We start from the raw sequence: 12,950 nt of genomic DNA, 5'->3' as shown, positions 1-12,950 counted from the left end.
GACAGACCAACATAGACAAAAAATTGTATGCTGACGTTAGTAAGGGTCCACAATGTGGAAAATCACGAGTAGTGTTTTTTGTTTGTTGGACAGGTAAGTGAATTTGTGAGTGAGTTTAGACTGCTTTATAAAACTCACTAGTATCAGTGTAAGTTGCATATAACTCAGTCATGCTGATCCACATTGATAGATGGCAGTGCAGTATTTAAAGTATACGAAGAATAGTGACGTTATATCTAGCTAAACAATTACTGAATGCACTTTTAACACGAGAATTGATTCTTAAAAGCATGGAAGGAGAGACGTGTCCAGCCAGTTTGAAATTCAACATTACATCTGTTACGACTCTTAGCGCAACTCACAAGGACTCACACTTGAACATCTTTGGCAACACATTGCAAGTTGATGATCTGAGACTTTAAGACTTCAGCGTGAAAGCGATATGAGCTTCAGTCTTGTAGTGTGTGCTTGGCCCATCTGTTTTTTTTTTTTTTTTTTTTTTTTTTTTTACCAACTTAACTGTGTTTAACAAAAAAACCTCTTGACTCACTGTTTCAGGTCCATGGCCGGCCCCTAAAAAAGACCCGACCCATCAACCACAAGCCTTCCTCATCCCCTTCCTGTCAGCAGCACCCCCCCAACTGGACCCCCTCAGTCCCCGCTAAACTGCTTCTCCCTATTAGTGAACAGATCACACAGCATTTAAAGCACCGGAAGCAGCAGAAGCCAACCATCCATGTCTCAGGCCTGCAAGAAAGTCGAGAGAACATTAGCCAGCAGGTTCACCAGCTTAGGGTCAGCCAGAAGAGCAGGCAGAAGGTCTGCGAACGCAAGCCCAACCCAGCGGTCACTAAAGTGGTTAGTTCAGAGGACCTGGCCTCAGCCTCAGAATTGACTTACTTTCGTAAGTTCTGCCCTAGACTAGATGTAGGTGCTGAGCTGGTCCCTCAAATCGCTGTTAACCAGAAGTGTCTGATCACCAATGAGGACTTTCTGTCCCAGTCAGCCCCAGAGCACTCCTTTAGAGATATAATGGCTAAAGATAAGCGTTCAAACTCTGTGCCAACCAAGAACCTCCTGATGGTACCACAATGGGAGTGGGCCGTGCCCCTCGCAACATTCACTTCAGATAAATCGGTTCACATTAATCGCAGCTCCTCTGCTGTGGACCTGTCTTCAAAGGAGCGGTTCGGGCTGAGATTTAAACAGCCCATCTGGCGCTCCAATTCTTTTGAACGTGAGGGCTTTTTTAATGTGCATCGCAAGCCCCATAAAAAGTCCAGTAAAAAGGCTGAGCCACTTACTTCTGTTTTGCGCTGGATGGGGCTCTCCCCAAGAAACACACCCAGAGAAAGCCCAGTCTCCTCTAGGTCGCCATCCCCAGTTAGCGGTATCCGTATCCGCTCATCCTCGCTCAGCCCTAATGTATCCCCTGTAGGCTCCCCGTTCTCCTCCTCCAACATGATGACGATCAGGCCCCTCGTTAATTGAGGGAGTTAGCGATCATTGTAAATAGATGTAAATAGCTTTTCTTGAACTGTATTATTGATTTGCTTTCTTAATCCTCAAAATAAAATGGAACATACTCGCACAATGTTTTAGTTACTGAATACTATTCCAAAATCGATACACGTAAATTATACAACTGCCCAATTAAACAGACATGTTAACCAGTCGTTCAGTCAGTACTCCACATGTCATAAGCCCCTTCCATTCCCATCTTACTGTCTGTAACTCATCAGTGACATCATGAAAGCCCCTCTTTCTTTTGTTTGACCCTGGTTCTGATTCTGAGCCCCATCAGATGGCCCACCACCCCTCCTGGATGGCCTCTGTGTTTGTGTAAGCTTTAGCAGTCAGTGCAGTCCATCTCTGGGTGCTTCTGGGTGCATTGTCCGTTGGTGATGGAGCTCCTCTTTTTCTCTTGCAAGGTGGCATGTGGTGAACTCTAAATCAAACAACCTTTGAGAGAGGTTAACGATGAATGGTTTAATTAATATTTAGTCTGAAAAACATCCATTGTATTTTGAATATTGGGAAGTGTTCAGATTTTTTTTTGCACTACTACTAGAAAGCTGAATGAGTTCCACAAGTTTCTCTATACCATAACCTAGCCAGCCGGGTCAAGCGCAGAGCAACAGGACATTCTGTCGATCACTTAGTTTTTATTTCAATGGCATTGAGCTGGGTAGCCCTTGCCATTGCAAAATCTCATTGGTCCATATTCCCAGTTCACATCTAGAGATCTTGAAGTCTTCAGATCTAGAAGTTATTTAATAGTTATTTAATCTGAATACTGCTTAATCACCCATTTCTAGACCTTATGAGCATCTTTTTCTGGCTGTTTTTAAGTGCTCTGACAACTTGAGCTCAAAATGAAATGGTTTGAGGCGCACAGCCCATTCCTGCAGCACTTTACTGTACATTGAAAATCAAATATCCTCTTATTGGCTGTGATTTTTGTCAGTCCCGCAGTAGTTTCATGTTCATTGAAAACATACAAATGTCTTGTTGCATTGCGCCCGATTAGGACACACTGTTAGATTAACAATACAAGCAAAACTATCTTAACCAATGTAGCCAGTGCTTTTAAACAACATAATGGATCATTTTAGTTGTAAATAGCCTGAATTATGACTCTTCTTGACATAGTATAATCATATCTCTGAGCAAGCTGCCATTCATCTCCACACTAACCGCTTCTTTCTCAATAGGAATCCGAATTTCTGAGACGCTAAGATGGTTAACCAATGTCTGTTTAGTTCTTTAAAAGGATCTGTTGGTGCAAACAAAAATCCCTCAACTTGTGAGACACTGAAAGACTTCACATATTCAGACTTGGACACATTCTACATCTCATGAATACAGATATGGATCGAATTAAATGTTAATGATTACCTTGTTGACTTTCTTAGAAATTAGATAAGAACTAAAATCAAGCAGTGTCTCATACAGTGTGAAGGGTTTTTCTATTGCCAAAGCAGATTCTTTGCCCATTAAACTTAGTTGAAGTATTTTCCTTCACCTCTCAAAGATCAGTTTCTCTGCTTATAGAAGGTGCTGGTCTGCTCTAACTGATTGTTGTATGAATGACCTTATCAACATGCAATGGCTAATTCACCTTCTAGCTGAATAGATTGCTTTTCTCTTTCAGATGGTGATAGTTTCTACTGATTAATTTAAGTAATATTGGCTTGTGCATTTCCCAAGTATGTCAATTCTAAGGCATTTTTCAGGGTCTTGCTATTTTTTTATTTTTTTTTTTGGTGGTGGTGGCTGGGACAAATGGTGTGGCCTGTTCTTATATGGCTTTTTATTATTCATGAAGGTTGAAGAGCGCTCCAAACTGAACCGCCAGAGCTCTCCTGCGCTGCAGCATAAAGTGGCGAACCGTATCTCCGACCCTTCCCTTCCGCCACGCTCCGAGTCCTTCAGCAGTGGGGGTATGCAGCCGGCACGGACCCCTCCTGTACACCGCCCTGTGGAGCCTCAGGTACAACAACATTTAGCCTTTATTTAAAGCACTCATCTTCAATAGGGATGCACACAGTATATCAGGACTATATCATTTTTTTCATACTGTACATTAGAATGTTGTGATGCCTGAATACACTTGCAGCATTAAACTTTCTTTTTCTTCACTTTTTACAGTATTTTTTTTTACTATTATAGAATTGTAATATTGGATATTTGGTGATCATATGAAAATAATTATTGGTGTGTTGGCCAGAATTTTAATAATGTGCATCCCTAAAATTTGCTCATAAGTCAGTGACACATCAGTCTGTCCATTTAAGGGTCTTATTGACGACATTCGTTCATAAATAACGTTTATTAATACGTATTATTCAAAAGATTAGTACCTGACATACCCATGGAAAGCTACACCGCAATCTCTAAATGATTTTAAAAATAATCATATTTATCATTTCTAAAACAGTCTTATCCTGTAATCAAAAATGACTGTAAAGTTCATGAAAAATAATTGGTGAAAAAGTATCAGAATCCTCAACTAAGCACTTAACGGTTTCTTGCTCTTCTTAGATGGCTCATTTGGTTCCAGTGAGGTCCCATAGCTCTTCTCTGTCAGTCTCTCAATCCTTGCATGATCAATCTGCCAAGGGCGTTTCAGCATTCCAGGAGAGCCTGGTGTCCCATCGGCCAGAGATGCCACGGCAGAACTCAGACCCAACTTCAGAGATGCCCCCTCCGGCCCCTCGCATGGCCAGTCGTGAGGAAAAACCTGACCGCAGTTCCCCTTGGCTGAGGGAAGAAGACATTCCTCCCAAGGTCAGGATTATGATTAGGGGTGGGAATCGCAGGGTACTTTACGATACGATACATGGCTCACGATGTCACGCTTGGAGCAGGGAAATCTATTTAGAGCGCCTTATTTTATTAATGAAAAAATATCGATATTTGGTGCCAGCTCGTATTGCACAGAGAAGGACAACGATATATTGCCCTATCGATATATTGTCCCATCCCTAATTATTCCTTTAATCAACTTCACTGATGTGCTTTTTCCTTTTTCAAGGTTTTACACCTGAAGAGATTATGTTTTGATAATATTTTTGGTGAATACACTACACTAAGAAGTTTGGGGTCAGTTTTTTGTTTTGTTAATAAAGAAGTCTCTTATGCATTTATTTAATTAAAAATACATTTAAAATGTGTATTTTTTTTTTAAATGTATTTTATTCCTGTGATGGCAAAGCTGAATTTGCAGCAACATTACTCCAGTCATCCAGAAATCATTCTAATATGCTGATTTGCTGCTCAAGAAACATTTCTCATTATCAATTTTGAAAACGGTTGTGCTGCTTAATATATTTGAAATATTATTTAATATAGTAAAAAAAAAAAAAAAAAAGTTTAAAGTACATTCACATTTTTTGCTTCATATAAATTATTCAAAGACTATTATTAAAATATTCATATTCTATTTATGTTTTTAAAGCAACCGATTGTAATAATCATGCTACGATCCCTCGTCTCTGACGTTTGGTCATTTGTTTGTTTGATTAAAGTTGTGCGGTACTACCCAGGTGCCCCAGCGGACCACTTCTATCTCCCCTGCCCTGATGAGGAAGAACTCTCCGGGGAACGGGGAGTCCGTTGGAGGGGGGCGGGCAGCCTCTCAGCTCATCCGCACCAGGTCAGCTCTGTCCGATCACATGCTGGAGCTGTTGCTCTGTGTTGGTGTATTCAAGCACTGACTGTATCCTGATCTCTCTAGTAATCCAGACCTGAGGAGGACGGAGTTGTCTCTGGACGTGGCTCTGCAAAGAACCAGCAGTAATGGCTCATCCAGCTCCAGCACACCCAGCTCTCAGGGTGGCTCCCAGCCTGGATCCAGTGAGAGGAACCAGCCAAGACGTGAGTGTCTTCCTCTTTTTGCTTTGTTTTCTTGAGTTTCTGTATAGAGGAAATAACATCTCATAACTTTCAGGCATAAAGTTTTTAATGAGAGTAAGTACAGGTGATTAATTCATGATTTTAAATGACCAAACCATAAACCTTCTGGATAGCAGCCTTGAGCCTCAACCACTGCACACCACCATCCAAAAGAAATGCTTTTTAGGCTTTTATTTACAGGACAGTAGAGGCAGACAGGCAATTGGGGGAGAGATGTTTAGGACATCATCTAGGTCAGATTCAAACCTGGGCGTACATGATCAAACCTTTTTGTTATGAAACTATTTGTTATAGCTAGAGGAGAATGTGCCCCCTGACAGAGTCACAGTCTCTCCCCCCAAAAAAATGTTTTTTGTTTTTTGGCTTGCTTAGTTAGGGTTTAAAAGACACTTAATATTCTGTGATTCTGCAGTATTGACACTATTGGATGAAAACAAAACTTCAACTGAAATGAGCTGGATGATGACGCCACTGTTCTGCAGAGCTGCTTTATTGCTGGTTTATCTTTGTTTCATAGTTGATGCCTTTTGCAAAATCACTTTAGGCAGAACGCTATCGTCTGCACTACGGCTCGGACATGCTCATTTAAATCATAGTGATTGTGGGTGGGTGGACAACCACCATTGGACTGAAGGAGCGGGCACTCTTTCAGACTTCATCCTGGTTGATTTTGCTAGGATCCTCTTGTTCCTGTTCCACTCCGTTTACCATGTCAGATGTGCAGTGCTGCGCTTGTCCTGAGAGTGAAGTGGATGTATAGTATGACGTTCTGGATACGTTGTTTGCCTGTTTTGTGCACTTGAGTTGTTTAGATATTCCGGTCCAGTCCAGTAGGTGTATTCATAGGTAAAGAATATCACAGGCCAGCTTTTGAGCCTTTTGTATATTGTTGTTTACAATAATGGCAATATCTCAGTTTTAGAACACTGTTTGAGAACAAGTTGTCTTAAAGTATATTTCCTGCCCAATAATCCGATTAAGGGTCATTAAGTGTGGGTTTTTCTTAAACTTTTACATTTGATGTCCACCAGTCTTGAACATGTGGTTATGTCCTGTTTTCCAGGCTCTGGTAAATCAGAAGGTTCTCCAGTGGCATTACAGGAGACCTCCAAGCCCATTCAGGAGGAGGGCAGAGAGGTGAACAAACCCAGTCGACCTACGGTAAGTTGGATCCCAACGGTCCTCAAATATTATCTAGCCATAATGAATTTCCTGTCTAAACGCACACTACTGTGTTTTAACTTCCTACTTTGCTTTGTCTTGTCTCTTAATTTAATCTAGCATTTCCTTGAAGGTGCTTTTAGTTCTCTTTAAATGTTGATTTGATCTCCAAACACAGTTGTAGACTAAACAAGCTTCAGACGCAGATTCTGTTTTACAGTTGGAGGCCAAATGTCCCAGTGGTTACATTGTTCAGACTGTCCTCTTTGCCAGTTTTCCATTTGTGAACACTCAAAGCTTTTAAATTAGAGATATCAGAAATGAAAATTCTTGGTTGAAGCTCTGGACACACTGGGCAAAAATCTGATATTTACAATTACCTTTCGCTTGCAATAACTATCAATTGTATTGATATTAAATATGTTGTTTATAAGTTATTACACTGTTCGTCCTACTTAACTACTTCAATGGGGCCTATCAACTGTTTGGTTAATGACATTCTTCAAAATATCATCTCTCGTGTTCAGCAGAAGAAAAAAATTAATACGGGTTTGGAACAACTTGAGGGTGAATAAATGACTGAATTTTCATTTTTGGGTGAACTATCCCTTTATTTATTTATACTGATGCTTTTGGTTGGCCATTTTATCCAAAGTTACTTACATTACATTCAAGGTATACATTTTATTAGTTAGGAATCAAACATATGGCCTTTACTTTGCTAGCACCATGCTCTTCTACAACTGCATGAAAAACTAAACCTTATAGTTTTTTTTTTTTTTTTACTTTTATTTACTTTTCTTTTTTTCTTTTTTTAATGAAACTGGTTTGTTTCTCTATGAGCCATTTGGCCTTGACTTGAGAAAACTAATGATTAGTATATTGAAAAAAATGTCTCTGTAAGGGTTGGTAACATTCCCATCCATCTTTCTCTCGGTCCCTCTCAATCTAAAGGTTGCTTGGCAGAGGACTGTGGGAATTCTTGCCTGCCGATCTCAATAGCAATGCTGACTTGAGAAAAGCTTGTCCTCTTTCACCCTCTCAGCTTTCTCACTGAGCCGCATTGCCAGTGGCTTTGTCAATGGACTCTGTGTGGTTGTGTGTCATTCTCCCCACTTGGCTCAGATTCTTCACCGCAACACAAATAACCCCAGCTGTTTGTTAGGAGCCTTGCTGTTTCCATGGCAACTAAAGTTCACGAGGGGGCATTTTTATGTTGGGCCTAGAGGTGGGATTACAGGTCGAATACAAACTAAACATGGATGACCTTTGCTTGAAAGCTCCGAAATACTCAGGAAATCTTTGCAGAGTTTATTTTATATTTATTTTATAAATATTACTATATTTTTTATTGTAGAGGAGATTGTGAATGTATCATTCTCAAGTTAAAAAGAAAGTTTGTTTTATCATTCATAGTCATACTACTGCCCTTTCTTTGCAGTTGAATCTTCTATTTGAACAAGCTTCTAATAAAAATTGTGCGGCTGCTGAGTGGGAATCAAACTTTTAATTTTAATGACCTTTTTCACCAGTGTTGGTGGAGCTACTTTGAAGATACTCAAATATTAAAGTTTAGGATCAACTTTAGGATTACTGTGTGGTGACTTAAATGAATCAGTGAGAGCAGTTAAACTTGTGAAACCAATTGAACCAACCTTTTTAAACCCTAGTGAAAAATAAATATACTAACATGTATTTGAAATACATTTATTTTATCCTAAGTATGCTACAAATACATTTACATATTTATGTACTTAATAGAAATACTCTGCAATTGTACTTTTAGTATTCTGAATTGGTATACTTAAAGTCTGCTAAATTGGAACAACTAATTTTGTACTACTTGCACTTTATTTATCCAGAAGTAGTGCTAAGGTCCAACTAAAGATATACTTAAGTATATTTGATTGTGCAAAAGTGGAACTTTTGCAAGTATACTTTAGGCACACTTTAAATATCTTTCATTTAAAGCCTCATATTATACAGAGATCATACTATCCCTACTAATAGTGATATTAAAACACATTTTAGGCTTACTATTAAGAAATGTGCATTGTGCAATGAAGTCCTCCAAATAAAGTTAAATTATAATATTTATATCAGTAAGTCTCAAGCGATATGTCAGTAAATATGTTAATGTTTTGTAGTATACTTAGTATAAAATAAATGTATATTATTTTAAATATGTATAGTATTTTAAATGTGTAATTTTTTTAATGCATTTTGGTATAGGTTTTTTTCACTGATTCACTAAAATGTATTGCTTCATCAAAGAATGTGTGATAAAAATGAACCGATTCATTATAATAAATTGGTTGACCAGTCAAAAATGATCTTTCTTGAACCATCAGAATGAATTGATTCACAAAAGAATAACATGGACTTTCTAACACTTTACTGTTTTTTTTTTTTTATACTGTGCACACAGCTACATTAATTAATGAAACATTGACAAAAGTAACTTGATATTGTCAAAGCTATATCCACAACTGAGCTACGGTCACACTACTGAAGTTACTAGTGTCACTATTCTAGTTTGTTATATGAATCTTTCTGTCTGTCTTTCAGGATCTGACTGCCTTGGCTAAAGAACTGAGGGAGTTGCGAATAGATGAGATCAACCGGCCACCCCTTAAACTGACCGACTACTCCTCCTCCAGTGAGGACACTGAGAGCAGTGAGGATGAGGATGGGACTGTGGGGCATGACGGCACGGTGCCAGTCAGCGACATTCCCAGGATCATGTAAGTGGAAGCACCATCAGTTCTCTCTTGTTCCTCAAAATATTTTTTTATGTCTGAGCTTTGGCCCAGCAATCAGGGCTTATGTGGGCAGTTTGTTTCATGATCCCCTTCACTTTTTATCCTGTCACTTCTCATTATCTTTCTTACGTTTATCAATAAAGGAGGACTGAAAAGAATGCTGTTTTAATGTGAATCTGCAAAATTCAAGTTTCCCGTATTTATCTCCCTCAGGCCCTCTGTTCAGGGAAATAACGAGTCTTTCATGAGCAGCCATGAGTCCTTCGGTGACTCCTACAATGATGACTCTAAAGATGGTACCCTAAAAATGAGAGAGGTGAGATACCATGCCAGTCACATTAGATGTTATTTACCTCCAAAAAGACTTGGATTCTCTCTTGTTCCTCAAATTTATCACTTTTAAATTGTTTGTTCTTCTGCATAGACCAATGAGAGGCAGCGCTTGGGCCATGGCGAGAGCAACGGTTTCGCAGGCCATGGGAACCTACCAGACCTGGTGCAACAAAGCCACTCCCCATCAGGAACTCCAACAGGCCTTAATTCCCAGGACCTGGACTCTATGGATGAGGTAGATAACATTTAAGAGGGGTAAGGATCTGATATATTTAGCCAGGCCAAGCTAATGAAACTGGCTTGCGTTATTTCCCAGTCCTGTCCTGCCCTTGTCTCCCAATAATTTACAGCGCTCTCTCTACTTGACTGCCATTAAAAAAATGAGGACAAAGGGCCTAAAAATATGAGGAAAACACTTTGCTGTTATAATGACTCTTAACATTTTCATAACTCTGACACAAACATTATTTACTGATTCATAGTCATATGTGAAAGTCTAAAATTCCCTGCTGAGTCATAAAACCAAAATTGTCTGACACATTTATTATCTAAACAGAGGAATGGCACTCCTGTTGTATTTTTAGCCCCAAACAGTGTTTCTCTAAATGCCTGCTATTGAATAATTTTACTGGAGCTGATAGGGTATATTTGTTTTTTTGTATCAGTTTGGTCTTGGCAGTGGTTCGAAAGCTTCTTTCACTCCTTTTGTGGATCCACGTGTATATCAAACCTCCCCCACAGACGACAACGATGAGAGCTCAGCGGCCGGTAAATATACAAAAAATAACATTTTGTTATCACCACTCACAACAATGAAAGGAACAACATTTATGGAAAGTAATTTGGCTAGCTCTTTATTTTGGGTAAAATGGGCTTTAAAATAGGTTTATGCTGGGCATTGAATGAGATAAGAGCATTACAGAATAATCGTGCTTCCTCCCGCCGGGTTTGGTTCTTGCCCAAACGTTCTGTTTATGAATGAAATGCTTCCTCTTTCATATCATTTAATGTGTTTTCTTGTCTTCTTACCTCTGCAGTGTTGTTTGCTAATGAGTTGTTGCGTCAGGAGCAGGCCAAACTGAACGAGGCTCGGAAGATCTCTGTGGTCAATGTCAACCCCACCAACATCAGACCCCACAGCGACACACCAGAGATCCGCAAGTACAAGAAGCGCTTCAACTCTGAGATCCTGTGTGCTGCTCTATGGGGTACATCACGCTCTCTCTGATATATACCTTTTTTAGTTTCAATTGCCTTTCAATTGAGTCAGAATTAAATTCATGTTTGTGGACGCTCAGGTGTGAACCTCTTGGTGGGCACTGAGAACGGTCTGATGCTGCTGGACCGCAGCGGTCAGGGCAAGGTGTATAATCTCATCACCCGCCGACGCTTCCAACAGATGGACGTGCTGGAGGGTCTAAACGTCCTGGTCACCATATCAGGTTTGTCTCAGAACAAAAGAGCTTGATAAGGTCATGAAAGTTGATGGAGCTTTTTAACTAAAAAAAAAAAAAAGCCTTTGTGGTTTTGGGGATACACGCCATGTTTTATTTGCTTGTCAACCTCGTCACTGATGTTTTCAGGGAAGAAAAACAAACTACGTGTCTACTACTTGTCATGGCTGAGAAACAGGATACTGCACAATGATCCGGAGGTGGAGAAGAAACAGGGCTGGATCACTGTTGGGGATCTGGAAGGCTGCATTCACTATAAAGTTGGTAAGTGAACCATCTCTGCTAGGGTTGTCACAATACCAAAAGTATTTGATATCAATGCCAGTAAAATATCAATTTAGTGACCACCATAATGTACAGTAGCAACTAATATCCAAATAAAACTCCTATATTTTATTAAAACTCCTATATATTATAATTATTAGCAGCATATTGTAATTCTCAATGCCAGTCTGTTTTTAAATTATTTCATATATTTATTAGCAACAATTATTAATATAAATATTAGCACCATGTGAGCCTGTATTTTCTGAGTGTGCAGAATGAGGCAAACGTTCATAATTTGGGGGTCAAAAGCCATAGCCGGCCCTAAACTGTGGAACTCTGCCGCTCTCTATTAGAACAATCTTGTCAGAATCACTTTTTAAACCAAAATTAAAAACCTCTCTTTGAGAAGGTCTATAATCGCTACGTCAGATGGGGTCTGTCTAATTGTGTGTTTGTGTCGTATTATTATATTGTTTTATGTCTTTTCGTTTCTTTTAAAGGGGTCATATAATGCCATTTTTGTACAAGCTAATATGATTCTTTAGGGTCTAAATTAAAAGTTTGTAATATACTTTAATTAAAAATTCTCATTAGTATTGTAAGAAAACACTAATTTTACCTGGTCAAAAACAGCTCTGTTTTCAGCACGCCGTTTCAGTGCATGTGTCTTTAAATGATAATGAGCTTTGCTCACCCCGCCCCTCTGTTCTGTGGGTACACCGTATTAGACATTCTCTGACTGTATCTAACACAATAACCACGTGTTATTCGTTATAAACGTGGGATTATGAATTATATTGAGAACGTCGTACATAGAAAACATGCCGTAAAGTACCCTGAGTGTAAACCTTAGACGCATTCATCATGAAGCCTGCAGTAAGGTTTGCAAATTTCGCAAAGATTAATATAAATACGAATATAAAGGTTAATAAAACATTACACTCACATCTTCTGGAGGTTCAGCAGGAACACGTTGGTACCGATCCGTTTTTTCTCGTTTGTGAAGCTGTCTGGTGTGAAATGATTCGCGCAAACATGAAAGCACAGACGATCGTGGGGAATCCCCGTGAGGGAATCCCCGCGTCAATCCTTTGGGCATATCGCTTCAAAAACAAAACTCAGCCACTGCTTCTTCAACGGCTCGGATTTAGGAACATCCAAATGACTGCTGTGTTCCTTATTACATCTAAGAACAGAACACCACAATCGCTTAGACGCCATTCTACTCCAGCATATCAACAATGGCGGACTACTATGACGACGGCTGTCACAGCTCGCTCAGGGCGGGTCTTGTGTTGAAACACGGCTGTCAATCACAATAGCGGGAGGGGCGTACGATCTTATGACGTCACAATATCGAACGGCTTGATTTCAGAGATGGTCAAACATATAAGGAGATTAAAACAAAACCACTGGATGGATTTTTATCATGATAGGATGGTTGTGTACAGGCACTGCCAACAGACATTTCAGTGCAATCAACTTGTAAAAGTGCATGTACCATTATATGACCCCTTTAAAGGAGTGGTTAATTATGACTGCCGCTAGCGTAGCT

At 39.5% G+C, this 12,950-nt stretch overlaps 1 protein-coding gene across 4 annotated transcripts in view; it reads left to right on the top strand.

The window, feature by feature from the left end:
* tnika (TRAF2 and NCK interacting kinase a) overlaps positions 1-12,950 on the top strand; it is a 95,515-nt gene that overhangs the window by 71,892 nt on the left and 10,673 nt on the right. For 2 of the 4 annotated variants that reach the window (XM_081374541.1, XM_081374540.1), the window contains 12 exons: positions 3,329-3,493; positions 4,045-4,290; positions 5,031-5,158; positions 5,240-5,379; positions 6,482-6,579; positions 9,148-9,323; positions 9,555-9,657; positions 9,766-9,909; positions 10,340-10,442; positions 10,712-10,882; positions 10,973-11,116; positions 11,258-11,392. In XM_081374541.1, the coding sequence (XP_081230667.1) occupies positions 3,329-3,493; positions 4,045-4,290; positions 5,031-5,158; positions 5,240-5,379; positions 6,482-6,579; positions 9,148-9,323; positions 9,555-9,657; positions 9,766-9,909; positions 10,340-10,442; positions 10,712-10,882; positions 10,973-11,116; positions 11,258-11,392 (1,753 nt within the window). Of the gene's footprint in view, positions 1-558; positions 859-3,328; positions 3,494-4,044; positions 4,291-5,030; positions 5,159-5,239; positions 5,380-6,481; positions 6,580-9,147; positions 9,324-9,554; positions 9,658-9,765; positions 9,910-10,339; positions 10,443-10,711; positions 10,883-10,972; positions 11,117-11,257; positions 11,393-12,950 lie in introns of all 4 variants that reach the window. The other 2 variants (XM_081374543.1, XM_081374542.1) reach the window with 2 other exon arrangements.

The sequence above is a fragment of the Scardinius erythrophthalmus genome (genome assembly GCF_964197995.2).
Source record: "Scardinius erythrophthalmus genome assembly, chromosome: 9".
Classification (NCBI taxonomy): Eukaryota; Metazoa; Chordata; class Actinopteri; order Cypriniformes; family Leuciscidae; genus Scardinius; species Scardinius erythrophthalmus.
Note: the sequence above shows the minus strand (reverse complement) of the source record. Positions and strands in the feature narration are given on the sequence as shown.